This window comes from Papio anubis, chromosome 16 (assembly GCF_008728515.1).
Source record: "Papio anubis isolate 15944 chromosome 16, Panubis1.0, whole genome shotgun sequence".
Classification (NCBI taxonomy): Eukaryota; Metazoa; Chordata; class Mammalia; order Primates; family Cercopithecidae; genus Papio; species Papio anubis.
The window spans coordinates 20,431,893-20,444,869 of record NC_044991.1 but is presented as its reverse complement, the minus strand read 5'-3'; the positions used below and the strand labels follow the sequence as shown (position 1 = coordinate 20,444,869).

The following is a 12,977-nucleotide window of genomic DNA, read 5'->3' as shown; positions in this document are numbered from 1 at the left end:
GAAAGCTGCCCACAGCTTCACGAGTCCACCTGCCTGACTATGGGGCTGAAGGGGTAAGACCCAGACAGACAAAAACCTGCTCTCTGCCAACCTGTCCTCCACCACTGCCCAGGGCAGCCTGGCTGCTTAGGCTCAAATTCCAGCTCCACCTGGGTGGGTGACTTTAAGGGGAGTTGCTTAGTGATTCTGCCTCTGTAAGCCTCCATTTCCTCATGTGTAAAAGCTGGCCACGCATGTTCCATCTAATTGCCCCTGAGAGACAAGTATCCATAAAGAAAGAAGAAAGGGAAATAAGAGCTAAGGCTGTGAATGGGGTACCAGGGAGGAAGAGGGGGCCGTGGGTCAGCACTCTTTATTCCCAAGCGGCTCGGATCCAGAAGGCCCTGCAGAGCCAGGCCTCTCTGTGTCCCATGCTCCTCACCAGACAGAAGGATGAGGTCCGCCCACATGTTCTGGGCCGCCTAGCAATGGTCCTGGCATAGGTGACCTACCCTCAGGGGCTGAGGGTTAGAGGGACCTCCTTCAAAGGACCCCCACCTGTCTTCTTCCCTCCCCGTGGTAAGGGGCAGGCACGGGCTGTACCTCCTGGACCAGGAAGGCCTCCTGCATGATCTTGGGGCTGAGGCTCCGCAGTCGCTCGATGGTCTCATACTGGCCCTGGCAGGCTTTGACCTTCTCGGGGGAGCCCAGCGCGTGCTTCAGCAGCACCAGCCCTACCCGGAAGATGATCTTAACTCCTGCATGGGGGATGGGCAGTTAAGTACAAGGAGCCTTTTGGGGGTTTCTCTGCAAAGAGAGGCTGCTGGGAACAGGAGTGCTCCCCCCAAGCCCAGCCCAGTACCTTCGCAGAAGAACATGTCCCAGACGCGTAGCACAGAGCTCCAGGGCAAGGTTCGGGAGAAGGCGCACATGAACCACTCTGTCATATAGAGGAGCGGGTCGATCTTCTGACGGCTGAGGTGCTTGTGGGCCACCGGCGACACCTTCTGCAACAGCGAGAAGAGGATCTCCCCGTCCAGCTGGATCGCTTCCTGGGGAGACATCGAGGCCATGGGACCATGACCGTGGGTTGCAGGAGCCAAGGCAGGGACTACACCCCAGCACCCAGCACCCAGCAGGCTCAGGCAAGTTCCGCCTGCAGGGTGTCTGCCTTTGCCAGGTGCTAGGATACAATGATGAGCAAACCAGAGCCAGCTGGTCCCCCGGAGGAGCTTATCCCAAGAAGGGCACATGAGCAAAAGAGGCTGGGGAGGGGAGGGGCTGAGTGCCTCTAACAAGGCTGGGGCAGGACTGCTCTCGAGCATGTGCTGGAGGGCCTCGTCTGTCTGGGTCAAGAAAGCTCCCTGAGGGCTAAAAGCTGAAGCAAAAGAGAAGTTTTTAGGGGACAGCACCGGGATGAGAGCTTCCAGGCAGATTTTAGCCTAGGCCAAGGCCAAGGGAGGGAGGAATTTGGTGCCCTGGAAGAACTTCAATCCTGCCAAGTGGCCAGCCAGAGCAGCTAGAAGCTGAGATGAAAGTCAGTGTAGAAGGGATAACATCGCAGTCCAAGAGACTTAACCCTGGCAGGCCTTGGGACTTCAGCCTGAAGTCAACAGAAGGCCGGGCAGTTTTTAACCTGGGCAGGAGTTACTATGAGAGAAGGGCCTGGAGGGGCCACAGAGGGTGTCCAGCCTGGGGCAGGTCCCAGGCCAGGCAACCACTCACCAGTTTCTCGCTGTAGTAGCCGGGCAGGTACTTCTCACAGATCTGTACCAGGCACCAGAAGGCTTGCTGTGGGCGAGAGAGACGTGAGGCCTTGCCATTGGGGGTTCCCCACCCACCCCTCTGCCTGCCCAGGGCCTGGTGGTACCTCAGCAGGCATGTGCATGAGCAAGACGGCGGCAATGGGAGCCTGGGCCTGGCAGTAGCCCTCCTCGGGCCGGTACAGCGTGTAGGCCTTCAGCACACGGAATAGGTCCTGCTGGCTGTGGAGAGGCCAGGCAGAGCAGTGATGACCGGGGTGACTCTGCTACCCACAGCTTTTACCTGTGCCCCACTGGACCAGCCTGCCTCAGAATCTGCATCTCCCTTGAGAGGGGAGGTGATCTGCTTGTGGTCACCAAGGGATCAGTCTCCTACTGCAGCACGTGGACTCTCATGTGCCCAGAGGAAGGAGGTGGGGAAGGTCTCCCCCATGACAGGGGAGGGCAGAGGCTCAAAGAGAAAACAGGGAGCAGGGCCAGGGCAGGATGTAAGGCTGTGTCAGGGCTGGAAGTAGGGGCCCCTCACTCAGCAGCTATGGCCTCTTGGCCAGGCCAGCTTTGTCCCTGCGTCTGTCTTGGTCCCCTTGCCTGCTCCGTCTCTCCCCTGCATACCTTCCACTCACCCAACTCTCTCTATCCCTCTTTCTCCCCAACAAAACCTGTTTCCCGAAGAGGGCCAGGCCAGGCAAGCTCTAACCCTCTGGAGTCAATGAGGAAAGCCCCCCCTAGAGGTAAGAGGAGATGCTGAGAACACACATCAGACTCAAACCAAAAAAAGGGAAATGCTAAGAGTGGAGTTGGGGGCACCCAGCTTCTGAGGCCCTGAACTCACTGTACCTCCTCAGACCCCTTAGGGACAGGGCCTAGAGCCACCTCCCACCTCACAAGGCCCAGCCTGCTCACCCGTGGCCCCCCCGGGACACAAACATCTCATGGAATGGGAACTGCCGGTGCAGGTCACGCTCAATCACGTCCAGCCACTTGGGGTCCCCAGGGGACATGTCCAGCTCCTAGAAGCAAGGGCACATATTAGGGGCTGGGGAGGATGGAAGTGGGCATTGCTGCCAGGACATGGCTGCCCAGGGATTAGGGGAGGGAGGCCTCCACCAGGGGCAGTGCCCACCCAAGCCCATCACAGACTGGACCTTCCCGAGGACAGGAAGAGAAGCTCAGGTAAGGACGCCTGGGCAGGGACAAAGGGGCAAGGAGGGAAGAGCCCTGGAAACCTTAAACCTGGCTCTAGGAAGACCGATGCGGGCAAGAGTGTCCACTCCAGCTGTGGCTAGAAGGACCTCTAGACATTTCATTCAGGAGTCAGTTAGATACATTATGTCACATCCTTAAGACAGAAGGCTGCTTCTCTGAGCAATAGCTACCAGCTGTTCCCACTTCTCTGAGCCAGGTGCTAAGCTGGGCACAGGGTACCTGTGGACCTCACTGATCCTTCTCCTCAGCCTCCAAAGATAGGACCTATCATTATACCCTGTTCACAGATGAGAAAACTGAGTGTCAAGGCCTCATGGCTAGAAAAATGGTGGAGCTGGGACTGGAAGCCAGGTCTGACTCAGAGCCATCCATCCCAGCTCCTCAGCTACATGCCTCCCTGTGCAGGTGGCGTCACCTATCCAGGAAGTGAAGTGTGTGTGAGATCTGCACAGAGCTCTTTTTGGAAGGACATGACATCTGTCAAACCTTAACCTCAGATACTTCTCTGGGTGCCGAGGTTTCAACAAAGTTTTACTCTTTTCTTTGAACCTCTGTGAACATTTCAGTATGTGCACCTTTACAAAACAACAAAACCATTACAAAAAGGAAAACCTTTTCTTGGTCATTTGAAATGTTCTCTACCTTGATTTGCATGTTGGTTACATGAATGTGTATTATTTATCAAAACTCACTGAACTGCATGCACATTCAAGACCTATGCATTTTACTGTATGTAAATTCATACCTCAATTTTTAAGAAAGAATGAAAAAATAAATAAGGAGGAAGCCCAGAGGGCTGAGCAGGGAAGCAGAGTATTCACCAGAGGAACCAGAATGTCCTCAAAGGCGTGGCCCAGGCACTTTCATGGGGGTGTTGGTTTAAGTACAAGTTGCCTGCAGGGCAGGGGCAGCATCAGGGAAGGCCCTCAGGAGGGAGGCCAGGTCCTCGGCAGACATACCCAGTGGGCACAGACCCAGGCCCTGCCCTGAAGAGCAGGTGACTTCATACAAGCCCCTTTCCCTCTCTGGCCCTCAGTGGGAGTGTCCTAGCACTAAGCTCAAGAACCTAGGGTGCCAGGAACTTGACTAGAGAGTAAGGACTGAGAGGAGCGGCTGACAGAGTGTTCAGGGAGGAGCTGGGACCTCCACAGAGCCCTAGAGCAGCCACATAGCAGAGAGGTGGACGCGTGCCTCTGGAGCCGCAAACACACTTGTGATGGGGGTCTGTACTGTGCACCTCTAGGTACTGTCTGAGCGCAGTGCAGGTTTGCTTTTGTCAGAAAGGGGAAGAGGGCCCCACAAATTCTCCTAGCAGTTCCCATGAGGTAGAAACCCGAAAACCCCAAAAGTCAGTTCCTAGGATGTGTTCATCTGGTACCTCAGCAGCCTAAGGCACTTGGCCACACATGGTTGGTGAGAAAGGAAAAGGGGGTAGCTGCAGATAGAAAGGGCATCGGCAGACAAGCAGGTACCACAGTCACAGGGCCTGTAGCCTCCACCAGCCTGAGGGGTACTGGCGCCATCAGAAGGTGAAGACAGAGAAGAAAACCAGGTAAAAAAGGACAGGGAGGTCCTGCCTGCCCAAGGAAGGAGGAAGAAATAGCACATGCAGGAGAAGAAGGAGCCACCAGGGCCTGCAGAGCCTGCCCTGAATGCTGAGGTTGGGATGGGCCACCTGGACTGGGTATTGAATGGAGGGCCCTGTGGGGAGAGAGCACAGAAACAGGTGTATGCTGCCATCACAGACTGCCACTGTGCCCTGCCTCGGCATAGGACCCACAGCAACCAGGGGAAGCTCCTCATGCTTCCTCTGGGCCACCACAGGCAAAGTCCTTCCAGGTGTGCTCACCAACCATTCTTCCAGCCCCCAGGACTGTGCAGGAACCCATCACCCAGCTTCGGTGCATCAAGAAGGCCTTCTCTGCAAATCCACCTCCTCACACGAGCAACCTTCCAGACCCCCTGGGGGTGGCTGATTCTTCTCCGGAAGCACAGCTCTGCACGCACATGCACACAGCTCTGCATTCTGCTGCACACATGCTCACACTTGCTGAACCACACAGCCAGGAGGCTGGCCAGGCTGCCCACGCTCTTGGCTCTCATGCCTGGCTCTGGCAGCCTGACATTAACCATAGACTTGGACTGGGGCTCCCACCCCTGAGCCTCCCGCTTTGCCCAGGATGCATCCCCTAGAAATGGGAGAGATGTAGCCACTAGGAGGAAGACTCTGGAGTCGAGAGGCTGCTCCAGTGGGACCTGGTATTGGTACTCTGGGGAATAATCCAATCAGCCAGATTCAGACCTATCCCAGCCAGACACTCTACCAGCTTCCCTGCCCCTGCAAGTCCACGTGTTGCCAGCAAAAAGCTCTCACCCTCTCTAGGTCAACAGCAGGAACTCTAGGCTACCTTGCCCTGCTCCTGCCCAGTCATCTCAAGGAAAAGATTCGGCAGGACAGGAGTGTTCACTGAAGAAACATGAGATATGTCAACAAAGAGCTGGTGGTGGGCAGCTCTTCTCTGTCTCACTGTCTGCCAGTCACCAGTCCCAAGGGCCTGTGAGAAACCCTGATGCCTGGGGCCACATCTGGCAGGTAAGCCAGGGCAACCCCAGGGAATCCAACTGCTTCCCCATAATTCCCTAGGGGAGCAGGCTGGAGGAGCTGCCCAGCTCTGAATGGGGAGGTATTTTACTCTGGCCTGCCATGGGGCAGGGAGCAGCAGGAGGGATATCGGGACAGGAGAGGGATGACAACAGAGGACACCCTCTCTGGCCACTGAGTGGCATCTGACCCCTTGAGATACTTGGGCAGTTCCCTTCAGCCCCCTTGGGTTTGGCTCTGCTACATCCAGGGCTGATGACCCCAAAAGACACACAGGTGGGTTGTGCTGGCCAGGCTTGGACAAGGCAGGAGAAAGTAGAGGATGGGAGGCCAGGAGGCATCGAAGGACCTGTGGTCCTGCTGGTCAAGCCCCCAAAGGCCCAGAGCACAGGGCCCAAGGCAGTCAGGGAAATGGTCTGAGTGTCCCCTCCTGATCACCAAGAGCAGGGATGTAGCCTACTGAGCCCAGGAAAGCAAAACCTAAGTGGTCATCAAGAGAAAGAGCTGGAATAGGGGGTAGCAAATCTGGCCATTCCACTGAGGGCTGCTCAGGGCTGGAGCCTCAGTTGTACAGAGCCTCCAGGAGACATAGGTACCCAGGACTGGGCCAGTCTGGCCTGCTGGGGCCTGGGCAGTTTGGCACATGACTGGAGGTTTTGTGGACTGCTCATCCTGTGAGGTTCAGGTGAGCACATGGAGGATCGCTGCCATGGAGAGGACGCCCAGAGATGAGGAAGGGAGGGCAGGACAAAGGAAGGGAAACTTACATCAAACTTTCCAGGGTTCTGCTGTAACTTCACTTTGCCTCCTGACAGGTACTGCCAAGCACGGCCCCGCAGAGAAGGCGGGATGCCCTTTTGGCACCGCAGACGAATCTGAAAATCAAAAGGACAGCTGAGCCCATGCAGCCACCCAGGCAGCTCCCCCAGCCCAGACCCTTTGCCAGTGCGTGGTGGGCCCTCAGTGCACACAGCAGCAAGAGTAGAAACGGGGAGAAAAGAGGACTTTCGCCAGGCAAGGTGGCTCACGCCTGTAATCCCAGCACTTTGGGAGGCCGAGGCGGGCGGATCACCTGAGGTCAGGAGTTCGAGACCAGCCTGGCCAACATGGTAAAACCCTGTCTCTACTAAAAATACAAAAATTAGCTGGGCATGGTGGTGGGCGCCTGTAATCCTAGCTACTTGGAAGGCTAAGGCAGAGAATCGCTTGAACCCAGGAGGCAGAGTTGCAGTGAGCCAAGATCACGCCATTGCACTCCAGCCAGGTGACAAAAGCAAAACTCCGTCTCAAAAAAAAAGAAGACTTTCCTACTGTTGCTACCGTGCAGATCCTAAGGTGTGGGGAGAGGAGGTGACTGCAGTTAGATATGCTAACACCAGGTGATGGCAGAGTCCCACATCCCTGGTGACAACACGGGCATTCCTGAGGTCTACCATGGAATTCTAGACCCTCATAACTATCTTCTGAATAAAAATGGAACCCTGCAGGCGGGCACGCTGGCTCATGCCTGTAATCCCAGCACTCTGGGGAGGCCGAGGAGGGCAGATCACTTAAGGTCAGGAGTTCGAGACCAGCCTGGCCAACATGGTGAAACCCTGTCTCTACTAAAAATACAAAAAATTAGCCAGGCATGGTGGTTGGCACCTGTAATCCCAGCTACTTGGGAGGCTGAGGCATGAGAATTGCTTGAATCCAGGAGGTGAAGGTTGCAGTGAGCTGAGATCGTGCCACCGCACTCCAGCCTGGGCGATAGAGCGAGACTCTGTCTCAGAAAAGAAAAAGAAAAAGGAACCATTACAAGTTGGGTGAACCCCATGGTCTGTCGCCTGGGAGGGCATTGCACTGTGTGCGGCTCAGCTGCAGCCCCAGGGAAGGTAGCTCATGAGATGAACCAGAATGTGCCCAGAGGTGTTGCCCAGGCACTTTCATGCAGGTATGTTGGTTTCAGCAGCCATGTGGTAGGATACCGCCAGCCTAGAGGGGAGAAATCTCAGCAGAACTCAGAAGGAAGATGGGAGCTGCTCAAATGGCTCCCTCTTTGTATTGGTCAAGAATCCCCTCTCTCCTCTCATTGACCCTGAGCTCCCAAGATCACTGGCCTGGGGCATAGGCAGCTGGCCTGAGTGTGAGTCCTGATCTCAGCTGTTGCTAAAATGGCCCAGGTCTTCCCTGCCACTCGCAGAATGGGAGAAGTGAGGGAGGAATTATTTGAGGCAGCTCATGACCCAGAGCTAGTGCTCAATTCCAGCTAGTTGTTTTTATTAGGAAAAGTTTTCCACGGGCAAAACTCAATCTGAAAACTATCAAAAGTATCATGTCTTTTACAAATGGGGAATTGAGGGTAGGGGAAAATTCGTGGGGGAAATTTCATCACACAAGCAGAGTGGGGGTAAATGTGTCATATGGTCAGAAACCCTACTACCTCCTAGCTGCACTGCACAGGCTGGAGGGATCCAGCCCCGTGTACTTTCTACATCACCAGTGGGCTCCTCCTGGGCTTGGGACCAGAATGATGCTCTGAAGGCGGTTGCCCTGACCTGTCGAGGTGGGTGAGGACAAAGGCTGGGGCATCACTCCTGTGAAATGCTGTCGTTGGGGAGGGGTGAGATGGCCAATGATACTCCCTCAACCCCTGCACTAAGCAGCCTGACCTGGGGATGAGCACTCAGGGCATGAGAAGAACATCTGGATCTGGGTTTGAATCTAGCGCTGACCTTCAGCCAACCACTTCTCAACTGTAAGATCTGAATGCTAATACCTCCTACTATGCAGAGTTGCCAAAGGAGTCCATTCGAGAGGGAAAATGTGCTTAGTGTGGGGTCTGACACACTGTCTGTGTTCAGTAAGTAATGGCTTCCTCTCTGCCCCTCCATCCCAGGTGGATGCTTGACACAGCTCAGGACCTCAGCTCACGCCTAACTTCCCCTCACCTAGAAACCCCCTTCAACAGTCCCCCTGGAAGCTCTCAGAAGAGGGAGCACAGAAGCCCTGGCCTTCCTGGTGCCCAGTGCAAATAAGAGAAAACTTTCCAAGGGTCAGAGAGAGTCAAGAACCAGGAAGGAGCCAGGCAGACAGGCTGAGGGTGGTGGGGGAAGAGTAGCAGTGGCTGGTCATAGGTGCCAAGTGAGAGCTTCTGGGACTGCCTAGAAAGAAGGCAGAGGAAGGGGGCTGAAGGGAACTGCCCAAGACTCAAGGAACAGTTTCCTGCAGCTGTGGGACAAGGGTCTCCTTAAGGAAGCCAACTTGGGCAGGCTGTGGCAAAAGGATGTGCTTTAGCCCAAAGCCACAGGCCCTTCAGGCTCTCCCATAGAGCCAAGCTCAGCAAGAGGCAGCCCCACATCATCACAGCCCCCATCATACTTGGCCTCCTCCAGGAGAGCCCTGGAACACTTCGCGGGGAGCAAAGAGCTGGGAGTACAGCCAGCCTTTCCCACTCTGGCCTCCTCAGCATAAAGGTGCTGGAGGGGGTCATCCCTACCCTGCCTGCCTTAGGGAGGATGGTAGGGACCAATAAGGATAAAGCATGAGAAAGTATTCCCAGAAACCACAGGATTACCATTCTCTGAGGCCAGGCCTTGGGAAAGGAGGTCTCCGATGAAAGCTGAGTGAGGCCACACCCTTGCCTGCTGAACTCTGTGAGGGCAGGGCCACTGCTTAAGCCTACCCCAGGGCAGGGCCCTGCGGGACGACAGCATTCCAGCCCCTGCCCTGCCTCCCTGCAGGACCAGAATTCTGTCCTAGACATGGCTGGGAGTCGCGGAAAGGAAGGCACCCTCCCAGCAGGACTATGTATGAGTCCAGGAGAAGTGTTGGGTCTGAGCCCACTTCCTGAAACAGGTATTACCCTTCCTGTGTCATGACTTCCTGACCAGAGGGAGAACTCAAGCCTCCACAGGCAGGCTGGAAGAGCCCCCAGGGCAGGGCCCGGTGTGGCCACAGCTGAGGTGGCAGGACAGGCACCCAGTGGATGGTTCTGGACTGGAGAAAAGCAGTGGGTTAGGCCTCTGGGCACAGTGGATTGAAGCACTTCCTGTGGAGGCCTCAGCTGGGCAGGGGCAGGGGCAGGTCTCGGGCTCTAACCACAATGCCAGGAAAGAAAAGGGGAAGTGCCCGCTGCTACTCTGCTGAGAGGTGCTCCCCAAAGCTCCCCTCTGGAATCCCTATTTTCAAGAACGCAGAAGGTCCCTGCCAACCACCAGTCACCACAACAGATTGCTGGAGAGCAAGCTACAGCTCAGAGTAAGAGCCAGAGGAACCATGAGGCAGGGAAACAGAGCCAGAGTCAGGCAGGAAGCAGCTGAGGAATAACTGTCTTAACATTGTTTTTTTAAAAAAGAGATAGGCTGGGTGCGGTGGCTCATGCCTGTAATTCCAGCATTTTGGGAGGCCGACGCAGATGGATTGCTTGAGCTCAGGAGTTCCAGACCGGCCTGGGCAACATGGTGAAACCCCATCTCTACAAAAATTACAAAAATTCCCCAGGTGTGGTAACATGTGCCTGTGGTCCCAGCTACTCGGGAGGCTGAGGTGGGAGGATCACTTAACTCCAGGAATTTGAGGCTGCAGTGAGCCAAGATCATGCTGCTGTACTCCAGCCTGGGTGACAGAGTGAGACCCCGTTTTAGATAGATGATAGATAGACAGATAGATAGATAGATAGATAGATAGATAGATAGATAGATAGATAGATAGACGGACAGAGAGACAGACAGAGAGAGAACAACAAGCAAGAGCCCAGGTCTGGGTGAGCCTCCCTTCTCATAGCACAGGGCTTCACCGTCTATGACACCGTCTACGAAGCACTTACCACCACTTTGTGGGGAACAACAACAGGATTATCACTCCCACTTGGCCAAAGAAACTGAGGTTGAGAGGGTGAGGTGACTTGCCCAGAAGTTCTATAGTTAGCCACAGGTGTGAAGAGAGGAAAGGAGTGGGGCTGGACCCAAGTCTATATACCTGATGGTCGGTCTGGAGCTTTCTGTGAGGACTTGCAGCCAGCTGTGCCAGCCTGGACCAGACCAGAGTGTCAGCTGATGAGAGCGGGCAATAGGGTTCATTCTGTGCCTTGGGAACTTGTACAGAGAGACCCTAGCTGTAAGGCTCGGAACAGGCCTCCTCTAGGCCAGGTACTAACACCACCATGCCGAGGGCAGCCAAGGACATCAACACACACACTTAAGAGTGGTGGGCAAGAACATTCCCACAGGGCAATCGAGCTAGTGTCTAAAGATAGCCTAACTTGAAAAGGACTACTGGGTGATTTCATTTTTGTAAGACTATTATTAAACTGTGAGGTTACTTTCTTCTTTCTTTGGCCAGGAGTCAAGAGGGAGGTCATCAAATTAATCTAGAGGGTAAAGAAGGCCTCGTACTGTGGTAGTTAAGAGGGAAGGTGCTAAAGGTACACTGCTTGGGTTCAAATTTTGATGACCAGGCCATCAGTAAAGTGGGGATACTACTATTACTAACCTCACACTAGGATGCTATAAGGAATTATCCCAAGCACGAAGCAAACGTTCCATACATGCTAGTTACTGGCAGTATTGTAAAGTCCTCCTTGATAGCTGGTAAGCAGCACTGAAGTCCTTCTCCTGGGAAGGCTATAGGAAAGCTGTGTTACAGCTGTTGGCTAAGAATGGCTTTGAGGTTTAGCTCCAGGACAACGTTCTGCATGAATCTGAAGTCACTGTGTGAGGGCCCAACCTTCCCCCTGCCTTCAAGCCAGCTTCTGTCTTGCACTGGCAGTTGGAGGACACCTAAGGCATCTGGCAGTTAGAGAAGCCCCTGCTTTCCTAAGCTGATGAAGTTCCTCCCTCTTCCTCCTCCTCCCCAAGCTGCCAACTCCCAGCCCGAGACCTGAGGCCAGGCCCCTCACCTTTTTGTGCTTCTTGGCCATCCATTTGTCCCAGTTGTTGAGCATGTCCAGCCACTTGGACTCCCTCTGCCTCAGCACCTCCAGGGGGACTTCCTCCAGCCTGTGGAGCAGAGGGCAGGGCCTGTGAGAGGTGCCAAGGGAAGCAAAGGCCCTGACTTCGTTCCCAGCTGCCAGCCTGGTCAGACCTCCATTCTTCCTGCCTACCATCCCTGCTGTTCCCCTCAGGACTGCTACCTCGGACCACCGTCCTATTGCAGATGAGAGGGAACACGCCACCTCCCCACCCACTGCCTCAAGGCATAAGCTAGAGACACAGCAGGTGGTTCAAGTGCCTACTCCCCTAATGTGGCCAGGGGCCACGGTGCCTCTCTGAGGCAGAGGCTGAGTGAGTGTCTGCATCTGTGCACCAAAGCAAAGCATTCCTGTCCTGGGTCTGCCTTAGTCAATAAGCCTCTTCGGAGGGCCGGTATACAAGGTGCAGAGTTGAACACAAAAACTAGTCAAACGAGTACAGAAATAACATGCTCACCTCTTTACTTCAGCCAAACTCATTACTCAGAGTTTCCCCATTTATGCCCTGGCCCTTTCCCACCTCTCAGCCTTTACTCATGCCAGTCCCTTTGCAGGAATGTTTCCCAAATTGTCTCCACCCATCGAAATCCTACACACACTTCAAAGCCCCATCAAATACCACTTCTTATATTTGTAGATCTTCTGACCGGGCAGCTAGCACAACTGTGTTGCACTGTTCTAGGGCGAGGGTCTCCGGGCGGGTTGTGGGGATGCCGTCCCATGATTAAAACAAAGTCCTGACCTTCATGGAGTTGATGTTCTGGTGGGCACTGAATGTGGGGGAAACACCTCAGCACCAAGGTGCTTTTTTGTGCTTTCTTAACAGAAGAAGATATTAATGACAGACGAGGAAACAGGCTCAGAGAGGTAAGATACCCAGGAAAGGTATCTTGCTCCGCGTCCAACAGCAAATCAGTGGAAAAACCCAGACTCAAATCCAAGTCAGGTCCCAGCCAAGAGCCAGCATACAGTGCTGCCTGACCTCTCAGAAAGGAGCACAGGGTCAGAGGCAGCTCAGAGGAGGTTCTCAGGAACAGGACACGGTGGGGCTGGGGCTTGGCCCAGGCCTGAGTCTCTGATCCTCTCTCTGCCGGAAGGAAATATGCTACTGTGACTTTTACTGGTTGGAAGAGCAGAGGGAGGGGCCCTGGCAGAGCTGAGGCCTCTAAGACACAAAAGGGAAGGTCTTCTTCAGTGCATTTTATCTGGGGAACTGCCCAGGCCTGAGAGCAGCCTTGGAACTGAATGTCTGAGAAAGGACTACAGCCTAGGCAAAGGAGGCCCCCTCAAAGCACTGAAACAAGGCACCCCCCACCTTGAACTGCTGCCCCTCTCACCACCTAGAGGCAGAACTAGGACATGAGTTACTCCTTTCCATGCTTTTCCTGATAAGAGCAAAGCAGGGACCACGCCTTTACAAAGGGTCAGGTAATTTACAAAGGGATGTGTATCTCCGGGCAACCCCCAAACATCCCAG

General features: G+C 54.6%; 1 protein-coding gene across 2 annotated transcripts in view; it reads right to left on the bottom strand.

The window, feature by feature from the left end:
* TBC1D10A (TBC1 domain family member 10A) overlaps window positions 1-12,977 on the bottom strand; it is a 34,803-nt gene that overhangs the window by 1,061 nt on the left and 20,765 nt on the right. Inside the window, exons 2-8 of one of the 2 annotated variants that reach the window (XM_009217082.1) lie at window positions 11,429-11,528; window positions 6,318-6,425; window positions 2,646-2,752; window positions 1,850-1,964; window positions 1,705-1,770; window positions 842-1,031; window positions 583-737 (exon numbers count right to left, since the gene is read on the bottom strand). In XM_009217082.1, the coding sequence (XP_009215346.1) occupies window positions 583-737; window positions 842-1,031; window positions 1,705-1,770; window positions 1,850-1,964; window positions 2,646-2,752; window positions 6,318-6,425; window positions 11,429-11,528 (841 nt within the window). The remainder of the gene's footprint in view (window positions 1-582; window positions 738-841; window positions 1,032-1,704; window positions 1,771-1,849; window positions 1,965-2,645; window positions 2,753-6,317; window positions 6,426-11,428; window positions 11,529-12,977) is intronic. The other variant, XM_031656373.1, reaches the window with a different exon arrangement.